Raw genomic sequence first — 12,910 nt, forward strand, 5'->3', positions numbered from 1 at the left:
TGAACAGAAGAGAATAAATCTCTCCAGATCTGCTGTTTGACCTTTTCTATTTGGCTCTGGGCATCAGCAAGTAGATCATGAACAGTAGTTTCTTGGGCTCTTTTGCCAGCTTCTAGCTGGCTTTGAATAGAACATTGCACCAGCAGGATCCTGGCAGGTGAGGAGCCCAAGGTCGAGGAGGATATCCTCCCGGCTCCCTCTCTACTTTGACAAAACCCCATAGCTTCTGGTGGGTGCCACTGCTTCCATTCTTCCCCCTGTCACTGGGTTCAGGTAACTATACTCTGCCCTTGATTCCCAGACTTCCTTGTCTGAACTTGAGCAGCAGTGGCTTGGAATGGGGAAGCTCTGGAGGACACATTAAATTATCAACTCATTTTTCCTTCCTGTTTCTTCAGGGACCACTCTTTGGCCTGTTCTGCTCTTTACCCTGACTGGAGCTGGGCAACACACCTGCCAATGCTTATTTTCAAAGCATGAACCCAGCATACATTGTTTCTGAGAACTGGCTTGGAAGTGACCCTGTTTCTACCTCTTTGGGGAAGGGGTCATCAGAATGGGACAAAATCACCCAGATGGCACTTAATTGAGACAGGCCTTGCTCTGTAGCTTAAAATATAGAACAAACTGTCAACCACCATTTTGTGAAAGTGTTTAGGTCACTATTTCTAGCCTGAATGGAGTTTGTACTCGTCCCTTAGGAAGAATGGTATTATATCATTTTCAAAGAAATGGATGGACCTGGAAAGTTTATGTGAAGTAAGTAAATCAGGCCCAGAGAGAGACAAAGGACACAGGTTTTCTCTCATATGTAGAAGCTAGAACTAATATATAAATGTACCAGTAAACACTTATGGGCTGTATGCAAGTGTACACAAATGTATTAAATAAAGCATAGTATTTGCAGAGGAGAATTCAACTGGTATAATTCCTTGGAAAAATGAACTCACAGTCCCACAAAATGAATGCCAGGAAACTCACACTTGAAACATGTGGTCAAGGGGATAGAGGCAGACCACTGAAGAGAGAAAGGCAGGGGAGAATGCAATCATAATATCCAATGCATATACTATGAAATTAAGCAAACTTAGGGAGGGGCTGGATTGAAAGAGAAGGGGAGAATGATGAAAGGGGCCACATCAATCAAGATGCATTGTATTTATAAATCCATTTGCTGAATGGCAACTCCTTTGTACAATCACTTAAAGATAATAAAAATATAATTACAAAAAGAGGACAAGATAAAGGAAGCCATCTTCCTTATTCTATGGCTGAAAAGATATTATGAGAACAATCACTGATGTATTATTGAAGTGTTCTGAAAAAGTCAGACTTATTAGTGCCACTATTTTAAGGTTGCAGTTTGCACAGGAAATTAAAGATTGCATGCGGAGTGATATTGGAATTTGGGGTGGTTTGATTAAAACTGGCTGAGCCAAAAGAAGTTGCTATGGAAACAGTAAAGACCAGCAGAGGGTTGGGAAGCTCACAGGGAAACAAAAAAGTCTGGTATTTGGAGAACAACAACACAATACAACAGGAAGATGGTTGATTCGTTAGACTTGAGTATGTCTGTGAGGAAATTTCCAGTCCCTCTTGGAGGGAATAATGATCCAAGAGCAGAAAGGTTTAGAGACTTCCCAGAGCTGGAGTATAGTAGGTTGAATAGTAACTCAACAAAACATATGTGTGTTCTCCCAAGCCCTCAGAATGTGACCATTTTAGGAAATAGGATCTCTTTGGATATAAGTAGTTAGATGAAGATAAAGCCACACTGAATTAGGGTGGCCTAAGTCCAATGACCAATATCCTTACACATAAAGGGATGAGTAATGCAGAGAAACACACAGGGAGGAAGGAGACCTGAAGATGGTAGTAGAGATGGGAGTAATATGAACTAATGAATGTCAAGGGCTGCTGTGACTCATTGAACTATGGAAGTTAGCCAGGCCCAGTGGCTCAGTGGGCCTGTAGTACCAGCTATTTGGGATCCTGAAGAAGGAAGAGGATCACTGGAGGCCATGAGTTTGGGACCAGCCTGGGCAACACAGAAATACCTTATCTTCAAACAACCACAACAAAACAAACAAAATCTAAGGCACCCAGGACCTTGAGGCAGAATATGGCTTTACTGACATCTTGAGTTTAGACTCCTGGCTTCCAGACTGTAAGAGAACACACGACTGTTGTGTTAACATACCCAGTTTGTGGTAATTTGTTATAGTAGTCCCAGGGATGCCGTCTTTTTTTTTTTTTTTTTTTGGCCAGTCCTGGGGCTTGGACTCAGGGCCTGAGCACTGTCCCTGGCTTCTTTTTGCTCAAGGCTAGCACTCTGCCACTTAAGCCACAGCACCACTTCTGGCCATTTTCTGTATATGTGGTGCTGGGGAATTGAACCCAGGGCCTCATGTATACGAGGCAAGCACTCTTGCCACTAGGCCATATCCCCAGCCCCAGGGATGCCTTCTTGAACTTGGCCATGGTCCACAGTTGGTCCTGTGGGACTTCAGGCCCACTGCCCCTTCATGGTGGCAAACACCAGGGGCTCTCCTTGTCAGCTTTTTCAGAGGTATGTGTGCAGATCAGAATATTGTTTGCTCTCTGCAGTTGTTGGAGACCTTTATTTTTTTTTCTTGTGCCCATTTTGGGACTTGAACTCAGAGCCTGGGTGTTGTCCCCGAGCTTCTTTTGTTCAAGGCTAGTGCTTTACCATTTGAGCCATAGTTCCATTTCCAGCTTTTTTTTTTTTTGTAATTTATTGGAAATTAGCGTCTTACAGATTTTTCTGCCTGGACTGTCTTTGAACCATGATCCTTAGATGTCAGCCTCCTGAGTCACTAAGATTACAGATGTGAGCCACTAATGCCTGGCTGGGAACTTTTAATTTTTTTAAATGTCATTTGGTTATTCTCCTTACCATTCTAATTTTTTGCGTTGTTTCATTGCATTGATGGGGCAGAATTGGAATGATGGAGGGAGGAATGAGAACTCCAGTCAGTGTGTAGATCCGGCCATTTTTAGCAGTGATTTCAGTTTCATCTATTGCCACCTCATTTGCCAGAATCTGTCCCTAGAAAGAAAGAAGGTTGTCTTTGGTTCTGAACTGCAGGGGTGCCAGGAAGCACCAGCCAGTAAGAATATTAGCACCCTCAGCCTCTCTGGGTTTTTGCTTGTAAGTGGAAGCAAGATTTAGCTTACAAACTTATAAGTAAATATGTTGGATGGTATGCAAGTGTTTATAAATATATTAACTGAAATATGGTAGATTCAAGGGAGATCTCAAATAGTGTAATTCTTTAGGAAGGCAAAAATCAAGGTTCAGCAAAAGGAAGTGGGTACTTGGAAGAGGTGGGTTGGGGTCAAGGGGTAAGGGACAGATGAAAGAAGAGGGGAAAAGGTGTGTTCAAGAATTCAGTGTATATCCTGAAGCATTAAGAAGGAAGGGGATGAATGGGTGAGACTGTCAAAAGAGGTGACATTGATATTGTATTCATAAGCAGCTTTGTTAAATGGCAACTCCTTTGTAAGACTACTTAAAGATAGTAATAAAATATCTATCTCTATAAAATATTAGCGCCCCCCATTCAAAAGCCTTCCTACACCACTTGTTTTCATCAGAAGGAAGGTTTCTATTGGAAGGGTTTGGCCAACAGGCAGTGACTATATTTGTTCAATGGATTCTTGACACTAGACCTGTCTGTATGTTCTTGAATAAAGGCCCTTGCACACTCTACGTTGGATAGAGGTATAACTATTCCACTTCTATGGCGCATGTGCCTTGAGCACATTGTTCCACCTTTTTGTGGAGAAATGAGGATTCATTCATTTACATATGGAGTTTCTTAAGTATGTCATGTTCCCTTCACTTCAGAGCCTTCGCACATGCTTTCCCTTCTTCTCATCTCTATCAAGTTTATTGCCCTCATCCTGCAAAGCCCTTCCAAGCTGTACCACCTTTGTGAGGCCCTTTTCAGACTCCTGCTGGGTGCTTTCATGCCTTCCAGACTTTGTCTGCTGGGTACTCATTGTAATTTGTAAGGAAGTCATTTTATTCATTGCCTAATGGATGGATTTCAAGGAGATTGAAAACCTGCAAGTTAGTGTAGAGGACAGATAACCTGATGGGGGTCGTTATCAGATTAAAAAAGCAGGAGACTACAGATCCCAGTCGTGGGCTTCCACTTACATTGTTGGTTGTGTTAAACCGGATGATCTGATTGGCCATGCTTCTGATGTGAGGAGTGGAAACAATACTGGCCACGTCCAGCTGCAATGAAAAGACAGCAAGGGAGAAATGTGCAGCAATGCACAGAGTCCCGAGCCTAACAGTCTTTACATTTTAGGGAAGAAATAATGAGAGCTTTGATGTCATGAGGGTTGTTTTTCTTTGTGACTATGAAGATTTTGATAACAGAGTCATTATTATGTCTTAGTGTTTGCTCAGAGCTTGAAAGCAGGGAAATAGTAGTAGCAGGAAGTGTGCGGCTAACCTGAGTAAATGGAATAATGTGGTATCTGATGAGTTCCAGAAGTTTCCGAGAACCCTGCAAAAACACCAAAACACTTCTTTAGTCAATGAAGAAAACACTACACTGGCCCTTTCATGAGAATTCTTTAGATGATTTTGGATATTTAGATATAAAAATATATGGCTCAGAAAGATATATATTTTTGTACTGGGGTTTGAACTCAGAGCCTGATGCTTGCTAGATGGTCACTTTATCACTTGCGCAGTACCCTCATGTCTTTGTGCATTACTTATTTTGTGAACAGGGTCTCATGTTTTTGTTCAGCCAGACTGGACTGTGATCTTCATATTTAATTCCTCTCCTGTACCTGGGATCACAGATGCATACCACTACACTTAGCTTATTGAGATGGGGTTTGCTAACTTCTTACCTGAGCTTGCCTTGAGTTTCAATCCTCCTGATACCTGCTTGCCAAATAGCTGGGGTTAATGTGGGCTACCACAATCAACCTACTTATAGGCTGGAAAATTCAAGATGATAAAAGTCCCTAATAACATCCATATAATCTTTACTCTGTGACAGAAGCTGTTATAACATATATTACATATTTAATTTAATCCTCTCAACATTTCTCTAGATAACAACTACTACTGACCCATTCATCAAGAAAAGCTGAAGCATAGTGGAAGATAGCCTAGGCCTGGCCCTGGATTGCCTAATTTGTATACATTCTCTAGGTTGTTTCAGTTACGTGGAAGTTAAATTTCTGAGTTTACTACTAAGAAACATTAGAAGACACCAAATAAATCAAACCAGCCACTCAGTCCTGCAGTTGTAAATAGCTTTTATTTCCTATAGCAAGTATAATTGACCAATCATAGCTGGTTGGAACTCTACTGAGTTCTAAACAACTGTAATTGACTAGTGATGTCTGCCTTGGTTGTAGCAATGTAAGTGGTGATACATGCACTACTTAATACCATCCCTAGTTTAAGCAAAAACTAATATAGGGGCAAACTGAAGCAGTGATGCTAACAACAGGGTCATCAGAGCCAGCAGGACACAATACCTGTGGAGAAAGGAGGTAGTCAAGAGTACCATCCTTCATGCTATCCAGTGCTTCATTGCTTGGAACAAAAATGGTGTATGGTCCACCAACCCCATCCTCATCCAGGGTATGCCCCATATTGGTTTCCTGCATTTAAGAGATAAAATTTAGATGGTGGCAAAGCAACAGGGAATCACCCTAGCTCTCTCTAATCAAATAAAGATTTAGGGTCCTAACATGCACTTCACCCCAAGCATAACAAGAAAAAATATAAACAAATATAGAATTACAAAAACAAAGAAGAACTTATATCCAACACACACAAGGACAGAAAACTGCAAAGTGCCTTCCCTCATCCTCTATCCTGTGCCTGCAGCATGGCTAAGCCCTGAGAGTGGCCCCGTGGCTGCTCTGGGACCCAAAGCAGCATAGACAGTGACATGATCAACAACGTGAGACCACAGCATTCAGAGCCAGAAAACTTTCACAATGAAACAAGAAACTTGTTCTTTGAAAAAATTAATAAGAGGGGGCTGGGGATATAGCCTAGTGGCAAGAGTGCCTGCCTCGGATACACGAGGCCCTAGGTTCGATTCCCCAGCACCACATATACAGAAAATGGCCAGAAGCGGCGCTGTGGCTCAAGTGGCAGAGTGCTAGCCTTGAGCGGGAAGAAGCCAGGGACAGTGCTCAGGCCCTGAGTCCAAGGCCCAGGACTGGCCAAAAAAAAAAAAAAAAAAAAAAAAGAAAAAATTAATAAGAAGTGAAAGGGAATATCAAAATTGAGAGACAAAGAATAAAAAGACAAATGACTCCAAAAGCAATACTTGCAAAACCATTTGGTGTAAACCAACTGAACAACTCATGGGGGGGAGGGAAAGGGGAGGAGGTAACAAACAGTACAAGAAATGTACCTAAGGCCTAGCGTATGAAATTGTAACCTCTCTGTACATCAAATTGACAATAAAATAAATATTTAAAAAATTGCTTGAAAACAGACAACATGGCAACTTCCATTTACAACTACTTAAAGATTTTTAAATGGGCAGTATGTTATACATAATAATAAATTAATATTTGGACTATTAAAAAACCACAAAACTGATAGACCCCTAGGGAGACTGATAAAGAAAAAAAGAGATGAAATTCAAATTGACAAAATCAGAGATGCTACAGAAAACATTACAACAAACATCCAAGAAATCCAAATGATTATAAAGGGCGACTTTCAAAATCTGTGCTCAAAATAAGAAGGAAGACCTAGCAGAAATGGGCAAATTTCTAGAGACATACAGACTGCCTAAGTTGAACCAAGAAGATATAAACCAGTTAAATAGGCCATTAATATACAACAAGATTGAGGAAGTAATCAGAAGCCTTCAACAAAGAAAAGCCCAGGCCTGGATAGATTCATCACTGAATTCAATAGGTCCTTTAAAGATCAACTAACATCAATACTCCTCAAGCTTTTCCATGAAATAGAAACAGAGAGAACAATCCCAAACTTAGTCTCTGAAGCCAATATCACACGCATCTCCAAACCAGATAAGGATCCAACAAAAAAGAGAACTACAGACCAATGTCTCTGATGAACACAGATGCAAAGCTTTTCAATAAAGTACTAGCCAACAGATTCCAGATTCAAACTTAAAAAACCATAAATCATGACCAAGTAGGCTTTATCTCACAGATGCAAGGCTGGCTTAACATATGTAAATCAATTAATGTAATTCACCATGTCAGCAGAGCCAAGGACAAGAACCACACGATCATCTCAATGATGCAGAAAAAGCCTTTAAAAAAATACAACATCTATTCATGTAAAAAGCTTTTGAGAATCTAGGAATAGAAGGAACATTCCCTAAAATAAAAAGGGCTATATATATGACAGACCAACAGCCAATATAACACTGGAAAAAGGAACCCTACTGCACTGTTGGTGGGAATGTAAACTAGTACAGCCACTCTGATAGAAGTCTGTAAGTTCATCAAAAAACTAAACATAGACTTTTCTTATGACCCAGCCATACCACTCCTGAGCATCTACCCTGAGCATCATGAGGCAGGATATGATAAGACATCTGAACATCAGTGTTCATTGCTGCACTCTTCACAATATCCAAGATTTGGAAATGGCCCAGATGCCCCACAATAGGAAAAAAAATGTACCTATAGCCCAGATGCCCCACAATAGATTTTTTAAAAATGTGGTACCTATATATAATGGAATTTTACACAGCCATTAGAAAGAATAAAATAATGTCATTTGCAGGGTAATCAATCTCAAACCAAAAGCTTAAGAATTTCTCTAGAAAGTATTTAGATTTTATAACCTTGCTAAGTTTATAGAGAACTTAAGAAGCAATTTTTCCCCCAGAAGCTCAGGAATGGTACATACCTCCAACAAAGATCTGAACTTGCTATATCTTGGTTGTAGCATCATCATTATGCTTTTCTAAAAAGAGACATTTTGCTTAAAACAAAATGATTTAGGAAACATAAAAAAATAAAAGTGATTTAGGTAAATGAAGGGATTTAGGGAATAGCAATTCTAACACTAAGAGACAAATGACAGAGGTAATGTGTTATATATGCATATAAAAGGGCCTGCTCACCACCACACATTCTAAAAATGCTATTTTATTGATTGATTGCACTGGGTTTTGAATTCAGGACCTTGTGCTTCCTAAGGGAAGTGATCTACCACTTGAACCACATACCCAGTTCTTTTTAGTTTTCTTTTCAGGTAGGGTCTCAACATTTTTTCCCAGGATGGGTTTGGGATTGTGATTCTCCTATTCTTTCTTCTATATAATTACAGTTATAGGTGTGAACCACCACACCTAGCTTGAATTTTGAGGTAGGGTCTCACTAACATTTTTTTTTTTTTGCCCAGGCTGGCCTACAACCATGATCTTCCCATCCCATAGGAATTTTACAGGTATGTACCAGAAAAGGAGGTTAAAAATTATCCAGGCTTTTCTTACATAACTCTGTGTGCCTTTCTTTCCATTTGAATAAAGACTCAGAATTTTATTTGAAAAATACCAGTTCCATCTCTTTGCTTGAGATATTCCTGGCTGAAGGAAGGACAAGCACATAAGAGGAGCATATTCTTTCAGAACTCAGCCAAGGTAGGTAGATTTGGGTTTACATCACTTTTCCCTGAAGTGCCTCACCTCAGTGTTGCTCTCAAATGTGGGCTCCATGTGGTCCATGGCTTGGTCAAGGATGTGTATTAGGCCGTTGGAGGCAATGATGTTTCCCTGTATAATTTGTACCATTTTTTTGCTCCCATAAAGCTTAAGCCTAAATTGGCCATCCTAAAATATCAAAGAGAGATAAAGTATTAGTGCAGTGTTCTGGAGGGAGCAAGCATTGGTGGACAAAAAGTCAAAAGTCCTGAGTTCTTGGTCCTGCCCTTTATGGCTTGTGAGATTCTGAGCAAGCCACCCGACCTAACGAACATAAGGATTTAGATGTCTTCTTGGTTATTTTCAGATAGTTTCTATTAAGGCAAGGGAGAAAAAATGTGACCATCACATACACAATTCAGAAAAGGCTTTAAAATGCTCTCCTCCAATGAACTGTGGGCTCCAGCTGGGTGGGGCTGTTCCCTTTGCTCTAAATGCATCACTTGCTTTAGTGCTCTATACAGAAAAGGGCACTTGGTACAAGTATTTGCTAAAAGAATAAGTAATTTCTTCTCCTTTCCAACAGACCCCTTCTCTTAGTCAATATTTGTTAAATGACTAAATGAACAAATAAGAAGCATGTCCTGAGAGTGCAAGAAAGTGACATCTTCATATCTGTTATTGATGTATCACTCTATCAATCATCTCTACTATTTATATATCATCTATTATCTAACTCTATTATTTACCTCTGTCAATCATCTATTATTTATCTACCATCTGTTTCTCATCCATCTATCTTCTGCCTATCTGTCTATTATCCATCTATCCACCTGTCTATTGTAAGACACACAATATAGCAGACTAAGGTTAAGGATGTGGATTTCGAAGTCAGACAAACTCTCACTGGACTCTGGGCTCTGGCACTTACCATGTCCCACAGGAAAGACAGAGACTCTGATAGGACTTTTCTCACAGGCTGTTGTGAGTCTTACATGGACACAAACAAATATTTGTCCTGGTAGTTAGTATAGGCAGGACTTCTAGTGATGGAGCAAACATGGCTATGAGAAGATATGAAGTAGTACAGGCCCAAAACACACAACAATTTGTTGATGGGCTCCTTGACCTCCAGTCATGGTAAAAGGAAGATCAGTTGTTCTTTTTTGTTTTTTTTTTAAATATAAGAAAACAGCACTAAGGCATTGGTGGTCAACTCCAGCAGCCAAAATAAACACAATCCAAATCAAAACTTGGAAACCCCCTTCATGCACTAGCATACCCCTCTCCATGGCCTTGGTCTCTGCTCCTTGTCTGATCAACAAGGAGTAAGTAAAGAAGATCTCTGAAACCCCTCACCAACTCCACACCCAAATGACAGAAGACTTTGGGCAGGGGCTTGGTGGATGGCTTAGTCCTGGGAGGGTAACATGTATCTTGAGACTGGTCTGGCTGAAAAAGCTTTAACACTCTGCTTGGGCCTGGAAGAGAAAGCAGGAGCAAAGTGTGACATCCCTGTTTCCATTTTCCCTCAGTCTGCTGTAAGGAGCCAGCGTGCAGCCACTGGGGATGCTAAGAAAGACAGTAACATCCCGCGACAATTGAAGTTACAGTATTACCCATGATTTTCTTGATAAAATCATGACCGGGCCCTTGTGAGATATGATCAACTAGACCAAACCTCTGACCACCTCTAACCACCACACTATCCTTCTGGCAAGACTGGTCAGTAACTCTGCACATTTCTAACCCCTACCCCAATGTTTTTTTTCCTGTTGAAACCTAAATCTCCTATGTGGACACTGAAGATGGTTCTGCTACTTCTTGTGGTGTGCTGGTTCTGTATAGCAAAGTCTTTCTCTGTCTTCATCCTTCCTGTATCTTAATTTGGCATACTGGGGTGAGGTCTGGAATCTGACACACTGAAGCCCCGAGCTGAGCCTCTTGGCCCAGAAACTCCAGGGACAAAACTCTGAGAAATGTTTACCCTGTCTGCACTGAAGATCTCCCCCGACTTCCCAGTCAAGGTATAGAAGGTGTCTGTGAGGTTCATCTGCTCCGTGCTCATCTGTCCCGCGATGATGTGGAGTTTCACGAAGTACTTAGCAGCCTCCTTATCCATCAAGAGCGCTCTGACCTAAGAAAAGAGGGCCAGGGAATTGGGGTTCGAAAATGCGTTTTCTAATGCACCAAAGCCAGGGCTCCCTAGGGGCGATCTTGGGGCTCCTTCTGATACAGACGGTGCTTCCTGAGTACAGTCATAAGTGGGGTGGGCCTCAAAGATGGTGGCAATGTGAGGACTAGAGGCCATGCCTGGTGTGCTGTCAATCATGGGAGCCACTCTAAACTGGGCACTGACATGGCAGGGACAGCCCAACAAGGTGGCAGAGGAAGCGGGGTGGCATCAGGCACCCAGAGTAGAGGAAGGGTGTTAGAATGAAATACTCTGAAGTTTTATGAAAAGAACAGATATGGTGGATTGATGGGCCAAATCTACACTTTTTGGGGGGGGGGCAGTGTTGAGGTTGGAACTTAGGGTCCTGTATTTGCCAGGCAAATGTTCTACCCCTGGAGCCACAGGTCCACTTCTGGCTTTTTGGTGGTTAACTGGAGACAAGAGCCTTATGAATTTTCCTGCCTAGGCTTGGCGTTACACATTGATCCCCAGATCTCAGCCTCCCAAGGAGCTAGGATTGCAAGTATGAAGCAACTTTAAATAGAAGAGGATTCGGCCTGTTCAGGTTTTCTGCATCGATCCCTGTATGTAAGTGATCTTATATACTCACATCGGATGCTTTGAAGGCCCTGTCTGACGGGAGCAGCACTGTGAATGGTCCCAGGCTACTTAGTGGCCAGGCATAGACTTCATCTTAGGCACGGAAACACACATAGGAAGGAAATGCTAATGGTCAGCAGAACATGGAGTAAATCAAGGCGGGACTAGCACCATGACTATTTCCTTCCTTGTTCTAATTGCTATGTGCAGCCTTGGATAAGCAATGACACTCACTACCATGAAACTTCGGCCCTGACAAGTTCCATATAAAGCCCTAAGAGTTTCTCTGCAGCCACAGCCTTGGCTTCCAGGACACACTAGAATGAGCTGGTCAGCCATGACCAGGTCCTCTGACAGACCCAGAGTCCCTGACCTGTGTCTGGCTTTTGGGGGTGTCATCATTTCAGTGAGTAAAGATGTAGCTCTGGGTTCCATCTAGGAGCAGCTCAGAAGAGCTCCACCTTAGGCTCGAAGCTTGCAAATGGTGAAGCTAGTGTAGTTCATCACCCCAGGGAAGCCAGGCTATTGGGCTATGAGAAGATAACAGATCACCCCCCAGGCCCATGGTGTACCAGTAATAATGGATTCCTTGTACAGGAAGATATGTATGCAGATGCACATTAATATTAAGCCAAGGAAGCATGGCGTTGGCTTTTAGACCCTCCTCCTCCTGTGCCTCCTCCTCTTCTTCCTCTCTCTCTCTCTTTTGTAAACTCCAGGCCTCCTGTATGTGCTTTTCCACTTGGGCCCTTTTTATTTTTGAAATAAAGTCTTGTTAACTTTGGCCAGGCTGGCCTGGAACTTGTCATCCTCCTGCCTCTACCTCTCAGGTCATTGGGATTATAGGTATGTACCATCAGGCCTGGCCAATGTGTCTTCAACTTGTGTGTGTTTTCTGAGAAGTCACCTTTGGTGACTGGTAAATACTAACATAAATCCTGATAATGTAGAGCTCCTGTTCATTGGTCAAGTCTGTGGGTTTTTTTTTGTTGTTGTTAATTGGGAAAATTCATGTTTGATGTATGTCTTGTCTAATTCTATGATTTGTTCTAACTCTTCACTCTCAAGGATTTGCAAGGAAATGCATGAGAGTATTTTAAATACTCACTCTGCCTGGGAACCTGAGGGATGACCTAGGTAATTTGTGGTGTCAGGACAATAGTTTGCACAACCAAAACCACTCCAAAATTCAAATGATGCCTCCATAGAGGAGGGCCTTAGTCATTCCATCAGTGCTATCTGCCAGTGCTATGTTTACTCATCCTCGAAGGACCCATAAAGTCAAGGGAAAGGTGAAGCATCTATTACATAAGTAGCTCTTATTGTTATTGCCATTCTCTCTATCTTTGGTGGCCTCAGGACCCTAGTCTTAGCTCTATGCCTATGAATTCTCACATTACTAGACCTCCTGGAAATAGCTATCTCCTTGGAAGCGGCTGTCTGCTCTTCCCTCCCACTTGCACAGCACCTCCCTAAAAATGCC

At 41.8% G+C, this 12,910-nt stretch overlaps 1 protein-coding gene across 2 annotated transcripts in view; it reads right to left on the reverse strand.

Moving 5' to 3' along the window:
• The window catches only part of Stab2 (stabilin 2), a 128,218-nt gene that overhangs the window by 85,486 nt on the left and 29,822 nt on the right, over positions 1-12,910 (reverse strand). For both annotated transcript variants that reach the window (XM_048357037.1, XM_048357027.1), the window contains exons 11-18: positions 11,438-11,520; positions 10,639-10,788; positions 8,697-8,840; positions 7,916-7,972; positions 5,539-5,664; positions 4,491-4,544; positions 4,187-4,267; positions 2,918-3,070 (exon numbers count right to left, since the gene is read on the reverse strand). In XM_048357037.1, coding sequence (XP_048212994.1) covers positions 2,918-3,070; positions 4,187-4,267; positions 4,491-4,544; positions 5,539-5,664; positions 7,916-7,972; positions 8,697-8,840; positions 10,639-10,788; positions 11,438-11,520 — 848 coding nt within the window. The remainder of the gene's footprint in view (positions 1-2,917; positions 3,071-4,186; positions 4,268-4,490; positions 4,545-5,538; positions 5,665-7,915; positions 7,973-8,696; positions 8,841-10,638; positions 10,789-11,437; positions 11,521-12,910) is intronic.

Source organism: Perognathus longimembris, chromosome 1 (assembly GCF_023159225.1).
Source record: "Perognathus longimembris pacificus isolate PPM17 chromosome 1, ASM2315922v1, whole genome shotgun sequence".
Taxonomy (NCBI): Eukaryota; Metazoa; Chordata; class Mammalia; order Rodentia; family Heteromyidae; genus Perognathus; species Perognathus longimembris.